We start from the raw sequence: 18216 nt of genomic DNA on the forward strand, positions 1-18216 counted from the left end.
ACATTAAAAGCCTCCCTAAACAGGGCTGCCTTCAGATGTCTTCTAAAAATCTGGTAGCTGTTTTCTTCTTTGACATCTGATGGGAGGGCGTTCCATAGGGCGGGCGCCACCACCAAGAAGGCCCTCTGCATATATAATTGCATATATAAAAGAAATTTCTATTCTGATCAAAAAACAGTGGAGCTCGCTTAAGAGGGTAAGATCTACCCTTAGGTGCTGCAACCACAAATGTCAAAATGTGGCACAGGACACACGTCCCAAGTTCTAACCTGACAGGCTGTGTGTGTCCCCTGTAATAATAATAATAATTTATTATTTATACCCCGCCCATCTGGCTGGGTTTCCCCAGCTACTCTGGGCAGCTTCCAACAGAAAAATAAAATACAGTAATCTATTAAACATTAAAAGCCTCCCTAAACAGGGCTGCCTTCTAGAAATCTGGTAGCTGTTTTTCTCTTTGACATCTGATGGGAGGGCGTTCCACAGGGCGGGCGGGCGCCACTACCGAGAAGGCCCTCTGCCTGGTTCCCTGCAACTTGGCTTCTGGCAACGAGGGAACCGCCAGAAGGCCCTCGGCACTGGGCCTCAGTGTCGGGGCAGAACGATGGGGGTAGAGATGCTCCTTCAGGTATACTGGAACGAGGCCAATATTAGCCCAAAATTAGCCCCTGTATTAGCCCAATAGAAAATATATCAAAATGTGAGTTAACATTGCAGTGTTGGTCTGAGTCGAAACAAAATAAAAAAATTCCTTCAGTAGCACCTTAAAGACCAACTAAGTTTTTATTTTGGTATGAGCTTTCGTGTGTATCTGATGAAGTGTGCATGCACACGAAAGCTCATACCAAAATAAAAACTTAGTTGGTCTTTAAGGTGCTACTGAAGGAATTTTTTTATTGAGTTAACATTATAAAACATTCCTCGTTCTGCAATAAGCAACCAACATTCAATACTCAGGTGAACAGCTTTTATTCTAAGAAGACATACATTTACATAGGTTTTTAAAATTACAGGCCAAACTGTATGGCTGGACCAAACCAGACATGTCCAAGTCATTAGTGACATAATTTTCTGCCAATATTCCTCGTGTCCACCCAAAGATGCTGATCCCCCCCCCCCCGGCCAGACAAGTCTCTTTGGAAGACAAAGGCCTTAGATGGGTGAGGAAGGCTGACTGACAGGTAATTTAACTGAGCAACCCTCTCAGCACCCGTCCCAAAAACGCCTCCTCCCTTCCACCCACCCCTTCAGTCTGCTCCTCCAAACCCTGTGGATCCTTTCAGTGTGGTTCGGCAGAGAGGGATGCCCCGCAGCGTCTGGGAGCTGGAAGAGGAGATCTGGAAAGGAAGGAAGGTGTGAATGCATGTTAGGAGATGCCCCCATAACAAGGAACCGGTGAGTTCACCTGCAAGATCGCCTGACCTCCAGATGCAACCCCTCAGCCACTTCGATCTGTGGAACTTTGGAACTCCCTGCCTATTGATACCAGACAAGGCGCTTTCATTCTACTCTCTCTGGCCCCCACTATAAGTCATCTTTGTTTAGACATGCCGATGCAGACGTTTAGAAAGTGGGTGCGAGATTTCATTCCTTTTTAGCCTCTCATTATTTCCCCTTTGCGAAAAGTCTTAAATTATTGCTGTTAAAACAATAAAATTATCATTCAGAATTGTCTTTTTTGTATACTGCTTGAAGGACTTTTTTTAAAAAAATAATAATAATCCAATCATGCGGTGTAGACATTTTGTGAAATAATAATAATAATAATAATAATAATAATAATAATAATAATAATAATATTTATACCCCGCCCATCTGGCTGGGTTTCCCCAGCTACTCTGGGCAGCTTTCAACAGAAAAATAAAATACAGTAATCTATTAAACATTAAAAGCCTCCCTAAACAGGGCTGCCTTCTAAAATGCCTTCAGATGCCTTCTAAAAATCTGGTAGCTGTTTTTCTCTTTGACATCTGATGGGAGGACGTTCCACAGGGCGGGCGCCACTACCGAGAAGGCCCTCTACCTGGTTCCCTGCAACTTGGCTTCTCGCAACGAGGGAACCACCAGAAGGCCCTCAGTGCTGGACCTCAGACAGTAGGATTTTTCTAATGTATAGTTAAGCTATGGAACCCCACAGCCACCTACCTGAATAGCTTTAATAATAATAATTATTATTATTATTATTATTATTATTATTATACCCCGCCCATCTGGCTGTTTTTCCCCAGCCACTCTTAAAGAGGATTAGACAATTCATGGAGGGGGAAATGGCTATAGGTGGCCACTCGCCCTGATGGCTATGTTCTCCTTGTACTGTCGGACACAGCATGCCCTGAAATACCAGTTTCTGGGACCCCAAGTGAGGAGAGGGGCTGCTGCCCTCCCCCCATTAGGGCATCTGGCTGGTCACTTGCAGAGGACAGGATGCGGCACTCATTTGGCCTTGGTGCGCCTTCAGCTGCTACTCTCTCCTTAGGCCATTTGTTTCCACCCTAGGAAAAAGCAAGGGACGGGTCAATCACCTTCACCAGGACATAATCGCCCGGCTGGACTCGGACTTGGGATCCCAAGCCGGTGCCATCGTCCACCTCCACGTCTGGGAAGATCACTTTGATGTTGCCATCGTTCCTGCCACACAGGTCCAAGGCTGAGCGTTTACTCGTCTGGGGAAGCAAGGAGGGTGGCTGTTAGATTTATTTATTTTGTTGGTTAATTAACAACAGCAGCAACAACAAAATAATGCAAACATAACAAAGAGGGGCAAAAGATTGAAAATGTAAAGCATGAAGCATCACAGCCTAGGAGTAAAAAAGTACAAAGATACAGCACAGTTCCAATTGGATAAATCAGGCATCCCCAAACTTCAGCCCTCCAGATGTTTTGGACTACAATTCCCATCTTCCCCGACCACTGTTCCTGTTAGCTAGGGATCATGGGAGTTGTAGGCCAAAACATCTGGAGGGCCGCAGTTTGGGGATGCCTGGTGTAGGCCCTGCAGGGATGAGTGAATGCTCACAAAATACCAGCCCCTTAAATCTTGTTTATAAAGATTCCCTTGACAAATAATAAAGCTTTGTAAAAATAAGTGTTCTCCACCTGTGAATTCCATCATGATTGAGAATAAAGCTTCTATAGAGTCTTAAACGAGCCGTCAATGAGTGACCTTTGGCCTCAATGTTTGTATATGGAATAAAATTGTGCCATATATCAATCAAAAAGAGCATTTGAGTTCTGCCATTCAGATACTTTTAGTTTATGAGATATCTTTCCAAGAAGGGCAGTTTGCCAAACTGCTGAATACGAGCAATCCAAATTATTCAGGATTTGACAGGCACTCCTAAGCCTGGAGGAAAAAAGCTTGGGCAACAGCCTTACAAATTTCAAAGTTCCGGACAAGGCCACTAAAATGATCAGGGAGATGAACGACCCCCCCCCCCCAAATGAAGGAATGATGCAGCTTTGGGGGCTTTTTCGTTTAGAAAAGAGACTCAAGGAAGAGGTGACATGCAGAAGTTTATAAAATCATGCACGGAATGGAGAAAGTGGGGGAAGTTTTTCTTCCTCTCTCCTAACACTGGAACTCTTGGACATCCAATTAAGCTGAACGTTGGGAGATTCAGGGCAGATAAAATAAAGTCCTTCACGCAGCACAGAGTTAAACCATGGAACTCCCTATCGCAGGAGGCAGTGGGCCACCTTAAAAGAAGAAAGGACAAATTCATAGGGAAAACTATCAAAGCCCACTAACCAAGAGGGGTTGGCTCCGCCTCTGTCTCCGCAACTGGAGGGGAGAGTGCTTGAATCCTGCCTGCGGATTTCCCATGGGGGCATCTGATCAGCCGCTGTGAGAAGAGCATGCTTGACTAGATGGGCCACTGGCCTGATCCAGCGGGGTCTTCCCAGGTTCTCATGTTCCCAGCTTGATTACTGTAATGCATTCTGCAAAGGGCTGCCCTTGAAGACAGTCCCGGATACTGTAGTACATAGCTGCCAAGTTATCCCTTTTTTAAAGGGATTTCCCCTTATGCTGAATAGGCTTCCTCGCGAGAAAAGTGAAAACTTGGCAGCTATGTACTGTAGCTAGTACAGAATGCCCAGCAAGGTCAGCTCCTCTCCTCTCTGCTCCCCTCTTTTGATGCTCAAAGCAGACCCCCTGACACACACACACGTGCAGAAGAGGCAGACATGGGAGGCCTAAGACCGCTCTCTGCCTCCGCCCTCTTGACTCCTGTGGCATTTATCGAAGTGGCACTCACACTCTCTACCAAGACCACTTGCACTCGTCCCACGGCGGCTGCGTTTGCCCTGGACGCCTCCTCGCGAAAGACGGTCATGAGCTCCTTCAGCCGCCTCTGCTTCACTTCAGGGGGCACGTCGTCCTGCAGACGGTGAAACGCCCGGGTTTTCTGGAGAAACAAAGTGCCAGTGACTCGGAGGCAGAAGCCCTGTGCCTTGTTAAAAGGGGGTCACCCGCATTCTGCAGCCGTGCACACCCCGCGTTCAAAATTCTGTGGCTCTTCAAACTCTGCAATGGGAATCACTAGAATTGTAGAGTTGGAAGGGGCCAATAGAAGTTGTGTCCAGATCAAGGGAAGTCATGGGCTTCAGCCTTGGTCAGACCCCACCTGGAGTCCCATGTCCAGTTCTGGGCGCCACAATTCAAGGAGGACATGGACAAGCTGGAAGGTGTGCAGAGGAGGGGGAACGAAATGATCAAGGGTCTGGAAACCACGCCTTATGAGCAACGGCTGAAGGAGCTGGTTATCTTTAGCCTGGAGGAAAGAGGACTGAGAGGTGATATGACAGCCATCTGAAGGACTGTCACATGGAAGAGGGAACAAGTTGCTTTCTCCTGCTGTGGAGTGCGGAACCCTTTCATGTCATTGGAACCAATGGCTTCAAATGACATGAAAGGAGATTCCAACTCAACATCAGGAAGAACTTTCTGACGGCAAGAGCCATTCGACAGTGGAAGGGATTCCCTTGGAGGTTGTTAAGCAGAGGTTGGCTGGCCAACTTCCAGAGCTTCCTGCACTGCAGGGGGTTGGACTAAATGGCCCTTGGGGGTCCCTTCCAGGATCCCCCCCTCCCTGAGACATGGAGGCAGAATGTGCTTGCTTTGTCAGTTCAGTAAGGGGCTACCGTTCTCACCTCCCTCATGCTGTAAGCAAAGATGAAGGCCGTGTTGTAGCGGACCTCACGAAGGAGGGACAGTGTCTGCCTGTGGTCGTCTTCCGTCTCCCCGCAGAAGCCAGCAATGATGTCGCTGCTGAGAGTCACACCTGCTACATGAAGGGGACAAAGTGAGACACACAGCAGGAATCCAGAGAGAATGGGATGGTGCAGCAGGTGGAAACCAGCGAAGAACAATGAGGTTCTTTCTGTCTCAGCACACACTTATTATTTATTGAATTTATATACAGTGGTGCCTCAGTTTACGAACTTAATCCATTCTGGAAGTCCGTTCTTAAACCGAAACCGTTCTTAAACTGAGGCGCGCTTTCCCTAATGAGGCCTCCCACTGCCGGTGCCCTTCCACCGTTCGGGTTCTGTTCTTAGACCAAGGTAAATTCCACAAACCGGGACACTACTTCCAGTTTTGTGGAGTTCGTAAACCAAATCGTTCGTAAACAGGACTGTTCTTAAACCAATGTACCACTGTACCGCCCTATACCTGGAGGTCTCAGGGTGGTTCGTCGAACAAAATCAAAATATAAAACCCAAAAAACATATAACCAAAATAAAAACAACAACCCACTTATGACCATTAAACCTCAGGAAGGAATTCCTAACTTTGCTCAGCTCTGGAATGAGGTGCCCATCAAAACACTCATTTTGGGGAAATCCTCAGCAAGAAGAGGGCAGCCTCTCGCCCAGCCCCTTGCTCCAAGGAAAACTGTAAGTGTTTCTCGAGAGCAGCGGATCAGTTCCCAGCCAGCTCTATGCTTCCATCTGACAGCCTGAGAATCTCAGCTGCCCCCTTCCTCTTGGTGTCCCTTCCAGTTCTACAATTCTATGAAATCTGTGACACCACCAGACACCACCCTACATTATGAGCAACCTTGTCTTTAATATCATTCTGGCCACCTGGCCTTGAACCCCCCCTGCTTCTTCAGCTCCCCAATCCCCCCCCTCTCCTGGCGCTCCCTTGCCCACAAATCTTTAGTCTCTGGAAGCAGAACTATTTCCCCATCACACCAACACAGAGAAAGACACCTTGGGCAAGGCAGCCCCAGCCCTTCACTTTCCCACATGCTCACAGGTTAAGCTGAAAGTCCATAAAGATGTAACTCAAACCAGTAGGGAAGTTGGGAGAGTAAGCAGCAGCAACAACGGCTACAGGAGGAACCCACCTGGCAAAGAGTCTCGGATGAGGTGTACGAGCGCCAAGTAAGCTTCCCGGGTATATCTGGGTGGGTGAAGCAGAGAGGGCAAAGTTAGGAGGCACTGATGCAGCCTCAGGCACCCTGTGGCAGACAGATACAGTACATGGTGGGGCCTGGCAGGCTTCATAAGAACTGCTGCTGCTGCTGCCCAGCAAGGACTGGGATATTTGGGGAAAAGTTTTGTTGGGAGTGTTTGCTGTCATTGATATTAATTTTCTGTATCTTTATTTTTATTTGGAATTTTTCAGTTTGATTATGTAGTTTTTTTATCTACTTTTATGACTACTTTGCTATGTTTGTAACTGTTTAAATCTTTTCATATTGTAAGCCACCTTGAGCATTGTTTTACCTGTGGGAAGGCGGAATACAAATAAAATGATGGTGATATTTCCCATATCCATTACTTAGAAAACCAAGAAAACATGAAGCAACATTAGGGCACGGAATGTCTGTTTCTTACGACCCTGAAACTTCTTATTTAAAAACATCAGAACATCAAAAGAGCTTGGCTTCTGGATGAGGCCAATGGCCCACCTAGCCCAGCATCCTGTTCTCACAGTGACTGACCAGATGCCTCAATGGGAAACCAGCAAGCAGGAGATCACTGGCTCTCCCAAAGAAGCTGAACAACTGTGGCTCCCCTTAAAAAAGCTCAACAACTTTGACCCGAACCCCCCAAAAATGGGCCTTCCTCAAAAAAATCTCAACAACTTTGACCTGAACCCCCAAAAAGGGGGTAGATCACTGCCAGTTTTTAACTCTGTGAGTAGATCGCAGTCTCTTGGGAGTTGGCCACCCCTGATATATACCTATTTTTAATGACAGTCTAATAATATAGTAGGGGTGTCTAACATGTGCAAGACTCACCCTCTCCTCATCGCCTCCAGGACACGGGTGCTTCCGCTCTGGACCGGGAGGTGCAGATGTTTGCAGATGTTGTGCCTCTCCTTCATGAGCTGGAAGACCTGCCGAGAACAGAGCGGCCATCAATGGACCCCTGGCTGTGGGCAACCACTTGCCCTTGGCCAGTAGGCCAGCAGAGGAAGGGGAGCCAAACCCACCTCGTCCGGGAAGTCCTTGGGGTGCGGGGAAGTGAAACGGATCCTCATTTCGGGATCGATGGCAGACACCCGGTCCAGGAGGTCCGCAAAGCGCAACCCGCCCTGCTTGGGCTTGTAGACAGAGTTGAAGCCGCGACTCAGCTGAGTTGGGGTCGCTGAGAGGAACTGGGCCTCGGAGGTGTCCCGGTAGCTGTTGACGTTCTGGCCCAACAGGGTCACCTCCTTCACCCCCTGCAGAGGGAGGCGGCCGGGTCATGATTGGCAATGTGGGGAAGGACGCACAGAGGGAGAGGGTGGCGAGAGAAGCCAGGAACCGGAGGCATTTTGCACTCCATCCAGGCAAGCGATAAGCATCGCCGGAGGTCACAGCTGCATTCCAGCCGAGGCAAAAAGACTCAGGAGTGGAGGGTGAGGAATGAGGCTGAAGCCAGGCAGAGAGGCCTGGGGGGAGCACACCCACCCCCTGGGCCTGGAGATCCCCATTTGTGGCTTCCAGGGCTCCTCCCACCTCCCTGCCCACAATGCAGCAGGCGAGTTTCGCAGTGGGGCTGGTCACCTGGTCCGAGAGTGCTTGCACCTCCTGCAGGATGGAGGCCACTGGCCGGCTCCTCTCACGCCCGCGGGTGAAGGGGACGATGCAGTAGGTGCACATGTTGTCGCAGCCGCGCATGATGGACCTGTGAGAGAGAGAGGGGGGGGGGAGAAGTCCCCATGGGGTGGTGGGAGGGGAGTCTGTCACGGTCTTTGTTTCCCCTCCCAGGACTGAGATATACGCCAAGTCCGCCGGACCAATTTCTTAGAAGATTCAGGACAGGCAAAAGGAAGTCCTTGTTCACACAGCACAAAGTTAAGCTGTGGAACTCCCTCCCACAAGAGGCAGTGACGACCAGCAACGTGAATGCCTTTAAAAGAGGATTGGAGAGGGTATCAATGGCTATTAGCCAAGATGGCTATGCTCTGCTTCAACAGTTGGAGGCAGCAATGCTTCTGAATCGCAGTTACAGGAGGAGGGAGCATTTCTGCTTGCTTTGCTGGCTTCCCCAGCAAAGCCTTGAGGAAATGCCAACTGCAATTTCTTCAAATTGTATATTCAAACATGAGGGCTAGCATCTTGATTTTTAAAATGAGGCTATTTCAGATCCAACTGCCTGCAGCCCATGGAGCTTGGCTCATGGAAAAAACCAGGCTCTGCAACTCAGAGGGAGGCAGCAGGTGCATGCATCATGAAGATGAGAGACTTGGGACCTCAAAGTGCTCTGGTCACTTTGAACAGATTCACGGCCCATGTGCAAGTGCACTTGAACTCGCAACCCCGCAGAGCCTGACCGGAGGACCAAGCAGCCCACCTGGCACTTACACGAAGGCCGACGTGGGGCTGGCGCTGGTGTGGACAGGCAGGATGTCTGCGTAAGTTTCATCCAGGGAGAGCAGGACGTTGGCGGCTTGCTGGCCCGTTTCGGCCACTGCCAGGAGCCTGGGAAGGTCACGGTAAGCATCTGGACCCGCCACGAGGTCGACTAACTTCTCCCGCTCCAGGATCTTCTCCTTCAGCCTCTCGGCCATGCAACCTGCAGACGGGGAGAACTGTTTACTGCTGGATATACACTTTGCACATTAAGGAGTTGTTTTGACTGTTTTTACCATTAATTTCACTGTCTTCTAATTTGTATACCGCCCTAATTTGTTCAATTTGTATACCGCCCTTCATCTGTAGATCCCAGGGAGGCTCACAGCATAAAAATGCAAGATAAAAACCACAAAGTGCATAATAAAAACAAGAGCAAGAACAAAACAATAAAGCCTCTCCCCCTTCCAATGCTCTACCCAATGCCAACCCCCCCCAACCCCCCCCCCCCGGACCAGCAGTATTAGCTATGGCGTTCCGCATTACCTAATATCCCGATCCGTAAGGGCGCTTGCAATCGGGGCCGCTTGGACTTCAGAGCCGTGAGGTATCGTAAGCGGTTCCAGATGGTCTGCTCAGCCTTCTCCCTGAGGAGCAGCAAAGGATCAGCTTTTCTGCCAGGGCTAGGAAACCCTTTCTCCGAATGACGCTATCTGACGAAGTTTCTTATTCTTAGATCCAAATATTTTCATTAAATATAAACATTGTCTCCCTCCTTCTTCGTGACGCCCCCCCCACTGGCCCCCTCCTGCCACAAGGGAAGCCCATGGGGTGCGACCTTCTAAAGAAGATCCATTTTTATGATTGGGTTTCCTTCCACCGCCTCCCCCCCGCCCCCAGAGCCCCCCCTGCCACCAGGGGCTTCAGGGCAATAGGGAGGAAGGTAGGTAGCTACCTGCCCAACCATCTCAATAAACATTGCAAAACTAATATACAAATCTAAAATTTCTTTCCCCAGCCATTCCTCCCCCTCCCTCAAGGAAAATCAATTATTACATACAATCATTTATCTAACCAAACTCTTAACTTTGTTCTTTTAAGCACACTCTCCTCCCTCCCCCTCGCTTTAAACATATTAAGAAACCCATGGAAACCAGGAAGAGGAGATCTGAGGAAGTCGCAATTACAATGTTAAGTAACTTAGAAATGGTGAGCTTTCTTTTTCTTTTTTGTTGTTTATGTTGGAGGAACAGCAGGGGGGAACCCAAACCCCAATACTCCTTCTATCTCTGTGCCTCTTGGTGGCGGGGGGGGGGATGGAGGAGGTGGGGAGGATAAACTCAGCTGTAAAATGGACTACCTTCGGTCTCAACACTTGCAGGATCTACTGGTGGCAGAAGTGGACTTGCGGGGGGAGGGAAGGTGGATGGATATGTGTTGTATGTTTTGTTTTGTTTTGTTTATATAAAATAAAAATTATTTTTAAAAAGAAAAAAAAGAGTATCTGATGAAGTGTGCATGCACATGAAAGCTCATACCAAAATAAAAACTTAGTTGGTCTTTAAGGTGCTACTGAAGGATTTTTTTTATTTTACAATAAGCCAGGGTTACCTCTGTTGCACCCCTTTTGGAAACCAGGGAATACACTTTCGTACCTGATTGAACACGTGACAAGGAGAATCACATCTGCCTAATGGAAGAGAGAAGGAGAAGGGGATAAATGGAAGGGAGAAAAAATATTTCTAAAACTGGATGGGAAACAAAATGCTCCGTCTAAGTGGGACAGAACTCCAGTGCCAGACTAGAACCCTCTGACTCAGATCATTCTGTTTCCAAAAGAAAAAGCAAACTTTCTAGCCCTCAAGGTGGAAGAGAGCCATTGGTCAGGGCAACATATGCCACAAGCAACTGCAGAGGCCAAGCATTACCTCCTCCAGACTGCTGGTCCTCAGGTAGCCACTTTTCTGGAGGATGGACCAAGCGATCTCCGTATCGTTGACATTCATCTGACAGCCATAAGTCTCCAGGTACACTGCAAGAGGTATGGAGGAGAAGAAGAGGAGGAGGAGAAAAGGGTGGGTTTCTTGGGAGGGGAATCAAACAGCTCTGTCTCCCATTCCCATCACCGATTCTTGCACTGCAGGGGGATGGACTGGGCAACCCATTGGTCCCGTCCAACTCTACAATTCTATGAAAACAGTCATAAACTGAACCATCAATTTATGAAACATGGCAAAGACACTTAAATGTCATCTTTACGATGACCCCATGATATGGGTGGGTGGTTCTTCCTGTTTTGCAGCTGGGAACTGAAATAAGACTTATCCACAGTCTTCATCCCCAACTAATTTCTAACCAGAGAATAGAAAACCATGCTTATTGTGCTGTATGCTGGTGTCTGATGAAGGAATATAATCTGCTGCTATAATTGATTAGCTTGTCTTCTCCAAGCAGATATCTGATTATCCTAGCAAAAATAATGTGAGGAAGGTGTTTGTTTATGCAATAAAGATATTTAAAGTTGCAAAGCACACACAAGAGGCTGTATCTACAGAGAGAGAACTGTGGTTCAGGCATTTCTTTCCAAAGTGTTTAGGCCTAAATTATAATCTTGTAAACTTGTTTGTGATGTCTGCCGGTGTGAATGCAATTCCCTCGACACAATCCGGCTGAGTTTGGGAATCAAAGGGAGCATGACATTGGCAAGGCTTCAGGACTCAACCCGCCATCCCCCACCGGCAACCCACTCCAATCTCCCTCTTTTCCACACAGGTTGCAAGACCAGAATTGAGGACCTGCAATTCCACTCTCCGGAGGAATCCTCAGCTCCGGCAGGTGTGTGGTGCTGTGTGGCAGGACAAAGCAAGGCAGCAACACAGACCTTTTCTTGGGGCATCTGCCAGGGTTCTGGAGCCAAGATAGGGTTCTGAATCCTCCGCTGCTTCAGCTGGCAAACGCTGAGTTTCCTGCACAGGTCTAGCGTCTTGTAGGAAATGCTGCAATGAGGGTCCTGCCGCCAACTTAGCATGGAAATCTTCCAGGCCTCCCTTGCACTTTGCTTCTCTGCTGTGCACCCCAAGATCTGAGCCCCTGGTGGAAGCCCAAGCACAGGGTCCAGCCGGTTGCAGGGTCCAGCACGGAGGCCGCCGACGGCACACCCTCAGACCTCCCACGATGCAGCTGCGTATGGACTGCATCTTCACCTCCTGCGCCCTGAGACAACCGACAGATGAGTGATTGCAGCAACCTTTTCCAAAGCAGCATCAAATGAAACACTGGAAAGAGCACAGGTGTAAATGTAAAACATCACATGCAACAACAGGGCATTTCTACATGAATGGAGAAGTCGTGGTTCTCCAAAGTTTGACAAAGCCTTCTCTGCAGCACCCCTCCAGACTGACTGGAAAAACAATGGTGTGTTAATGGTTAATACATATCATTCTGCTTTGTTCTGAGATGCTTCCCTGATGTTACCAGATTATTGCCCTCTGGAGGGGCAGCCTCAAGCTACAGCTCAACAGAAGTGGGACAAAAAACAACAGTAGCAGACTGGAGCATACATTTAAAGAAGAGTGGAAAGCATTGATTGAATCCTAGCTGGCCAGGGCACGCATTGCTGTGGGTCATCCCTGTGATTCCCCCCACCCTGTCACGATCCATGGCCTATCCCGTCCCCTCCTGCCCCCAACCCACACCTGGGCGAGTCCCCACCTCCATTCGGCCTAGTCTGTAAAGGCAAGCCTCCATTCAGCCTAGTAGCTGCAGAACCAGTGTAGCCTCTGATAGAGGGCCAAGGTTTTCTAGCTGTAGTACCAGCGTAGCCACTGCTAGAGGGCACTGTGTTGCAACATCTTCTGCCTTCTATTTCCCAGGTTCCCCAGACCTCTGAGTTCAGGGTTCCAAACCAGTGGGTTTTACCTGGTTTTCGTGGCTCAGGTGTGGCATGTGGCCAATCTATGTGGATGGAAACACTCACCTATACCCATGTGACGTTGTGGCCAAATTTGAATGCAATCAGGCAAGCGGTTAGGGAGAATGCCGCATATTAACAAACTTGGACCCTCTACATCTATTTTATATATACAGTATATAGATGTGGAAGATTACTGTATACAGCTGAAAACGTTGGCAGCATTAAGATAAATTCAACAGAGTAAAATATGCAGGGGATGCGAGTGCTGCTGTGGTCTACGGCTTGCCGATCGGAAGGTCGGCGGTTCGAATCCCCGTGGTGGGGTGAGCTCCCGTTGCTCGATCCCAGCTCCTGCCAACCTAGCAGTTCGAAAGCATGTCAAAGTGCAAGTAGATAAATAGGTACCACTCTGGCAGGAAGGTAAACGGTGTTTCTGCGCATTGCTCTGGTTCGCCAAAAGTGGCTTTGTCGTGCTGGCCACATGACCTGGAAAAACTGTCTGCGGACAAACGTCAGCTCTCTCGGCCTATAGAGCGAGATGAGCACCGCAACCCCAGAGTCGTCTGCGACTGGACCTAATGGTTAGGGGTCCCATTAGCAAAATATCCAGGGATGTATGGTATGTAAAATGAACAGTGGAAAGAGAAAAGAAAGGGAAGTCATTGGATATTTTAAAGTTTGTAAAATGTTTATTTGGAATTGTAAAATTGAAAACTAAATAGAAATTAGAGGCAGCTCTATTCAGGGAAGTTTTTAATGACTGATGTTTTAATTACAGGTAGGTAGCCGTGTTGGTCTGAGTTGGAACAAAATAAAAAATTCCTTCAGTAGCACCTTAAAGACCAACTAAGTTTTAATTTTGGTATGAGCTTTCATGTGCATGCACACTTCTTCAGATACAGTGAAATCCTTCTGTTTCAGTGTACCTGAAGAAGTGTGCATGCACACGAAAGCTCATACCAAAATTAAAACTTAGTTGGTCTTTAAGGTGCTACTGAAGGAATTTTTTTATGATGTTTTAATGTATTTGTAATCTTTAGTTAGAAAAGATTAAAGTGGCTTGGGAAACCCAGCCAGATGGGCGGGGAAGAAATAATAATAATATGTTGTTGTTGTTGTTGTTATCATTATTATTATTATTATTTAAAAAGAAGTGGGCCAAAAAACAGCAGGAGCGGACTGGAGCCTTGGTTGCTGTGGGATGACGCTGTGCTTGCAAAGGGTCCGCCTCCCCCTGGGAAATAAGCAGCCTCACCCCAATGCCCCCCTTGCCCCTCTCCGCCCCCCAACGTCCTCTCCCAAGGGGGCATCTGCGCTTACCTGGCAGAGGCAGGGAAGAGGCTCCACCTGTCTCTCCACACACACACCCCCCGGTCCAGCGCTGCCTCCTCCTTCCTCGCCCTCCCTGCTCACCCACGTGGGCGCCTCCAGGGGACGCCGGCGCGCCGCGAAATCCTTCCCCTCGGCGTGGAAACGGCTTCCCGGCGCTGCTCCGTTCCGCCCTGGAAATGTTCCCCCGGCGCGCCTCTCCTCCGGCCAGCCCTGCCAAGGCGACCGTGGGCGGCTCTGCTCGGGCGGCGCCTCGGCCCCGTCGGAGGCCAAGGGCGGCTTCCTTGGGGAGCCGGCGGCGCTTTCTGTTTGGGCTGCTAGGCGGGAAGGCAGAAGTTCGTCGGGTGAAGCGTCCAAATCAGCAAAAAATATTTTATTTGTCCTCCCCCCCTCCCCGCCAGGGACTCAAGGTAGTTTACAGATTAAAAATAAAAACATAGAGAAAAAGCCATTGAAAAGCAATCAGACATTGATGGGTATAGACAGAGATAGAGATATTTGTATGTGCTTATATTATTTGCATGATTTTAATAGAAAATTCTTTTAAATTTTAATATTCTGTTTGCGCATTTTAGGGGCATTTTTACCATAACACTATTTAATAGAATAGTCTGTTAAAATAAAATATGCTATTCAAACCATACAAATAATGACAATAAAAATAGCAGGGCACCAGCCTTTTCATTAAAAGCAGCCCATTCCCCCAAACCTGTTGCGTTGTCTATATTATATAGAATCAGAATTGTACAGTTGGAAGGGACCCCCCCCAGGGTCATCTAGCCCAACCCCTGCAATGCAGGAATCTCAGCTCAAGCATCCATGTCAGATGTCCATCCAATCTCTGCTTCTGCTTAGAAGCCTCCAAGGGGGTTTGACTAGATGACCCTTGAGATCCCTTCCAACTCTACTGATTCTATGATTCTCTGTCTTAGGCTGCAGCCCTAACCCTGCTTACCAGAGAGTAAGCCCGACTGAATAAAAACTTACTTGGGAGTAGACGTGGTTAGAATTGTGCTGTCAGTGTGATCATGAACGATGATGCAGTCTTCCAGATTACACAGAATTCTTCAGCGTGCGGATCAGAAAAACAACTTGTTGAGTATCCCTCCCTCACTGAAAAGGTTGGTCGTAAATGCAGTTGCTTTAGATCGGGGGGTGGGGTGGGGTGAGGAACCGGTATATCTCCAGATGTTGTTGGACTACAACTCCCATCATCCTGGATCATTTATCGTGCTGGCTGGGTCTGATGGTTTGAGATGGTCCAAGGGCTTGAGACCTATTGGCGACCCTAACCTGGTTTAGCTGGCCAGTCGAATCTGTTTCTGGGATGTGGCCGCTGTTGCATGCCGACAGCTTGTAGGAGCTTCAAGTGCGAGATGAGTGTGGGATGTGCAGGGCCGGCTCTAGGTAGAGTCCCAGTGGCGTGGGGCGCCGGGGCGCCGGACCGGTAGGCAGGGCGCTGCACGGCGAAGCCGCGTGGAAGCCATGCTGCGCCCTGCGAGGGGGCACCGGAGCGATCTCCGCCCCTCAGCGCCAGGGCATGCGACCTGCTCGAGACTGCCCTGGGGATGTGTGTGTGTGCAAAGGAGGACAAACGACCCCAGAAGGAGCAGGACATGTCCCCAGCAGAGGGACCACCCTTTCCCCAAATGCCCCAACACCCCTGTTGCGATGTTGGTGGCCCATAAACCAGCCACACACCAGCACTGTGTGACTGTGCACTCAAGGTCACCCATCCCATCGCAGTGATGCCAAGCATTCTGCACTTCAGGCTTTTGCACAAAGAGCATTCTCCGTTTGCGCTGAGCTTTCTGCCTCGTCTGCAGGCAGTCTGTTTTTGAGAGGGGGCCGATGGCATCAGACCCGCTGGGAAGAGATTGCTCTCCATCATCGCAGATGGCCCCATTATTCCCCAAGAAGTGTCAGCTGTTTATGGCTCCTTTTCTGGGAAGGATATTTCTGAAGCAGAATAAATATAGATAAGAGCCACATCCTGATGCATGGGGGCTTCAGCAAAGGACGGGCGCTTGCCATTGATTTGAAACAACCCCTTGTTGTGCGTGAAACATCTCTCTGAGTGCCGTCGGGCAACGTCAATTTGGCCACACTTCATAAGGGCGCTGTGGTTGCCACCTGCAATTGTTGGCTAAGGCAGCCAAGGGAATAAAAGGATAAACATGCCTTCCGCTCCCTGTGGGGCTTGTTGGACAGTCAGGGAGATCATAGAATTTTAGAGCTAGAAGGGATCCCCAGGGGTCATCTAGTCCAACCCCCTGCAATGCAGGAGCCATGCTGATGGCCCTGACAGATGGCCAGCTAAGCTCTGTTTAAACATCTCCAAGGAAGGAGAGTCCACAATCTTCCGAGGGAGTCTGTTCCACGGCTGAATGGCACTTATCCTAAGAAAGTTCTCCCTAAGGTATAATCGGAATCTCATTTCTTGTAACTTCAGTCAGGGGTAGAAGAGTTCGCCCGTTTTGGTTCTCCCTCCTCTTCTTATTTTTCCAACCATAAATTCAGTTCTCCACATTTCTGGAATAAATTTGCAATTGCTATTTTTTTCCCAAAAGCCCTCTGGAAAATTCACCAGCATTTTAAGTTAATTTCTCCTGATATACACATTTTTTTTTGTATGCAGCTTTGACTAACGTCCACATGTTTGCAAGAATTGCCCCATGTAATTATTACTATTATTATTTACTGAATATTTATCCCACCCTTCCTGAAGGAGTGCAGGGTGGTAAAAACATTGGCATTTTTAAAGCCTTCTAAAACAAACATCCAAAAGTGTATTTCATATATTGTTTTCTCTAATATATTCATTTTAATGCACCCTTTCACCTAATATATGCATTCTTGTAAACATTGGTAGTAGAAGGCATTGCAAAATTCAGGAAAGTGTAAATTCTGAACAGTGCCTTGAACTAAGAAAGCCTGATTGTCATTTTCTTTCAAGATCAAATCAATGTTATTTTGATCCATTGTCGCGGGGCCCCTAATAGGGCTGGGCAATATTAGGTTTTCAATATCACCAGTCAAACATTGTGATATGGCGATATATCACAGTGTTGAAAGGGCTTTCATTGCCCCAGCCTGTGAGGGCCTGGGTGAAACTGCTTCAGTTCTCACCAGGCAGGAGCTGAGGCGCTTTCACCTCAGTGCCTTGCAGGTCGGGGCCAATGCAGCTGGCCCCAGCCCACTGCTCAGCTGGGGGGCACGAATGCCCCCGTCCCCCAGCTGAACTAGCCCTCCACTCCCCAAGGCGGAGGGAGCCAACCCTGTGACGGAGTCTGACAGGTTCACTTTGCAAGGCTCCATTCGCCTTCTCCGGCAAGGTGTGGCAAGCAGCCTCTGTTTCTTGGGAGAAAGAGGCCACTTGCTCATGGGCGTAGGCAGGGGGGCAGGAGGGGCAGTTGCCCCCCCTAGAAGCAGGGCCGCTGGCCAGCCTGCCCCGCTGCCCAGTGCCGTCTCCCTTCTCCCTGGCTGGCTGTGGGGCGGGTGGAGGGAAAGCCCCAGAGCCGCACAAAGCGTTTGGCTGGCTTTCCCTCTGCCCGCCCCACAGCCAGCCAGGGAGAAGGGAGCCGTCCCTTCTAGCCGGCTGGCTGTGGGGAGGGTGGAGGGAAAGCCAGCCAAATGGTTTGCGTTTGGCTGGCTTTCCCTCCACCCGCCCCGGCGATCGCGGAGGGGGAGGAGGGGATCGGAACAGCCCGATTTCGGGCTGATCCTGGCGCCCCCTTGCCCCTGCCGATCGCGGAAGGAGAGGAGGGGGTCGGAGCAGCCCGATTTAAGGCTGATCCTGGTGTCCCCTCGCCCCTACCGGTCGCGGAGGGGGAGGAGGGAGTCAGAACAGCCCGATTTCGGGCTGATCCTGCCGCCCCCTCGCCCCTGAACGACCATGGCTTTCCTTGCCCCTCCCCTCCCGTGCCTTGGCCCTGTCCCTTGCCCCCCCTAGTTTTGATCCTGGCTATGCCCCTGCACTTGCTGCCGCCCCCAGGCTCCGCCATCAGGGCTCCCTTCTCCTTCGCTGGCATGGCCCTCTCAGCTGGGGAGCACAAAGGCTCTCACCCCCCACCAAGCAAGATCCCCGTCCGTTTGTGGCACCCACATGCCGGAGAGACAGGGTCTTATTTGTGCATCTCAGCTGGGGGGCACAAAGCCTTCTCCCGCTTGCACGCTAGCAAG

At 49.4% G+C, this 18216-nt stretch overlaps 1 protein-coding gene across 4 annotated transcripts; it reads right to left on the reverse strand.

Moving 5' to 3' along the window:
• Window positions 1-953: 953 nt before the first annotated feature.
• Window positions 954-14131, reverse strand: CDK5RAP1 (CDK5RAP1 mitochondrial tRNA methylthiotransferase). 4 transcript variants are annotated; one of them, XM_060277408.2, is made up of 14 exons: window positions 14026-14131; window positions 11674-12005; window positions 10721-10824; window positions 10448-10482; window positions 9339-9439; window positions 8805-9015; window positions 8004-8124; window positions 7448-7678; window positions 7254-7351; window positions 6354-6409; window positions 5152-5282; window positions 4257-4406; window positions 2523-2663; window positions 954-1337 (listed from the first exon to the last, which is right to left on the reverse strand). In XM_060277408.2, exons 2-14 carry the CDS (start codon window positions 11987-11989, stop codon window positions 1248-1250), a joined length of 1785 nt encoding a protein of 594 aa, XP_060133391.2. In that variant the 5' UTR covers window positions 11990-12005; window positions 14026-14131; the 3' UTR covers window positions 954-1247. The 4 variants fall into 4 exon arrangements, with proteins under 4 accessions (XP_060133391.2, XP_088530940.1, XP_060133390.2 ...); XM_088674814.1 differs by having other exon boundaries at window positions 5152-5285; XM_060277407.2 differs by having other exon boundaries at window positions 11674-12067.
• Window positions 14132-18216: the final 4085 nt, after the last annotated feature.

This window comes from Zootoca vivipara, chromosome 7, assembly GCF_965207765.1.
Source record: "Zootoca vivipara chromosome 7, rZooViv2.hap1.1, whole genome shotgun sequence".
NCBI classification, from domain to species: domain Eukaryota; kingdom Metazoa; phylum Chordata; class Lepidosauria; order Squamata; family Lacertidae; genus Zootoca; species Zootoca vivipara.

Coding starts and splice junctions, on each gene's coding strand:
- CDK5RAP1 (XM_088674814.1), bottom strand. CDS start 11,989: ATGCAGTCCATACGCAGCTGCATCGTGGGAGGTCTGAGGGTGTGCCGT. Junction 9,440..10,447: donor CTTGTCACGTGTTCAATCAG/GTACGAAAGTGT, acceptor GCTGCTCCTCAG/GGAGAAGGCTGAGCAGACCA. Junction 9,016..9,338: donor CTTACGGATCGGGATATTAG/GTAATGCGGAAC, acceptor CCCCGTCTGCAG/GTTGCATGGCCGAGAGGCTG.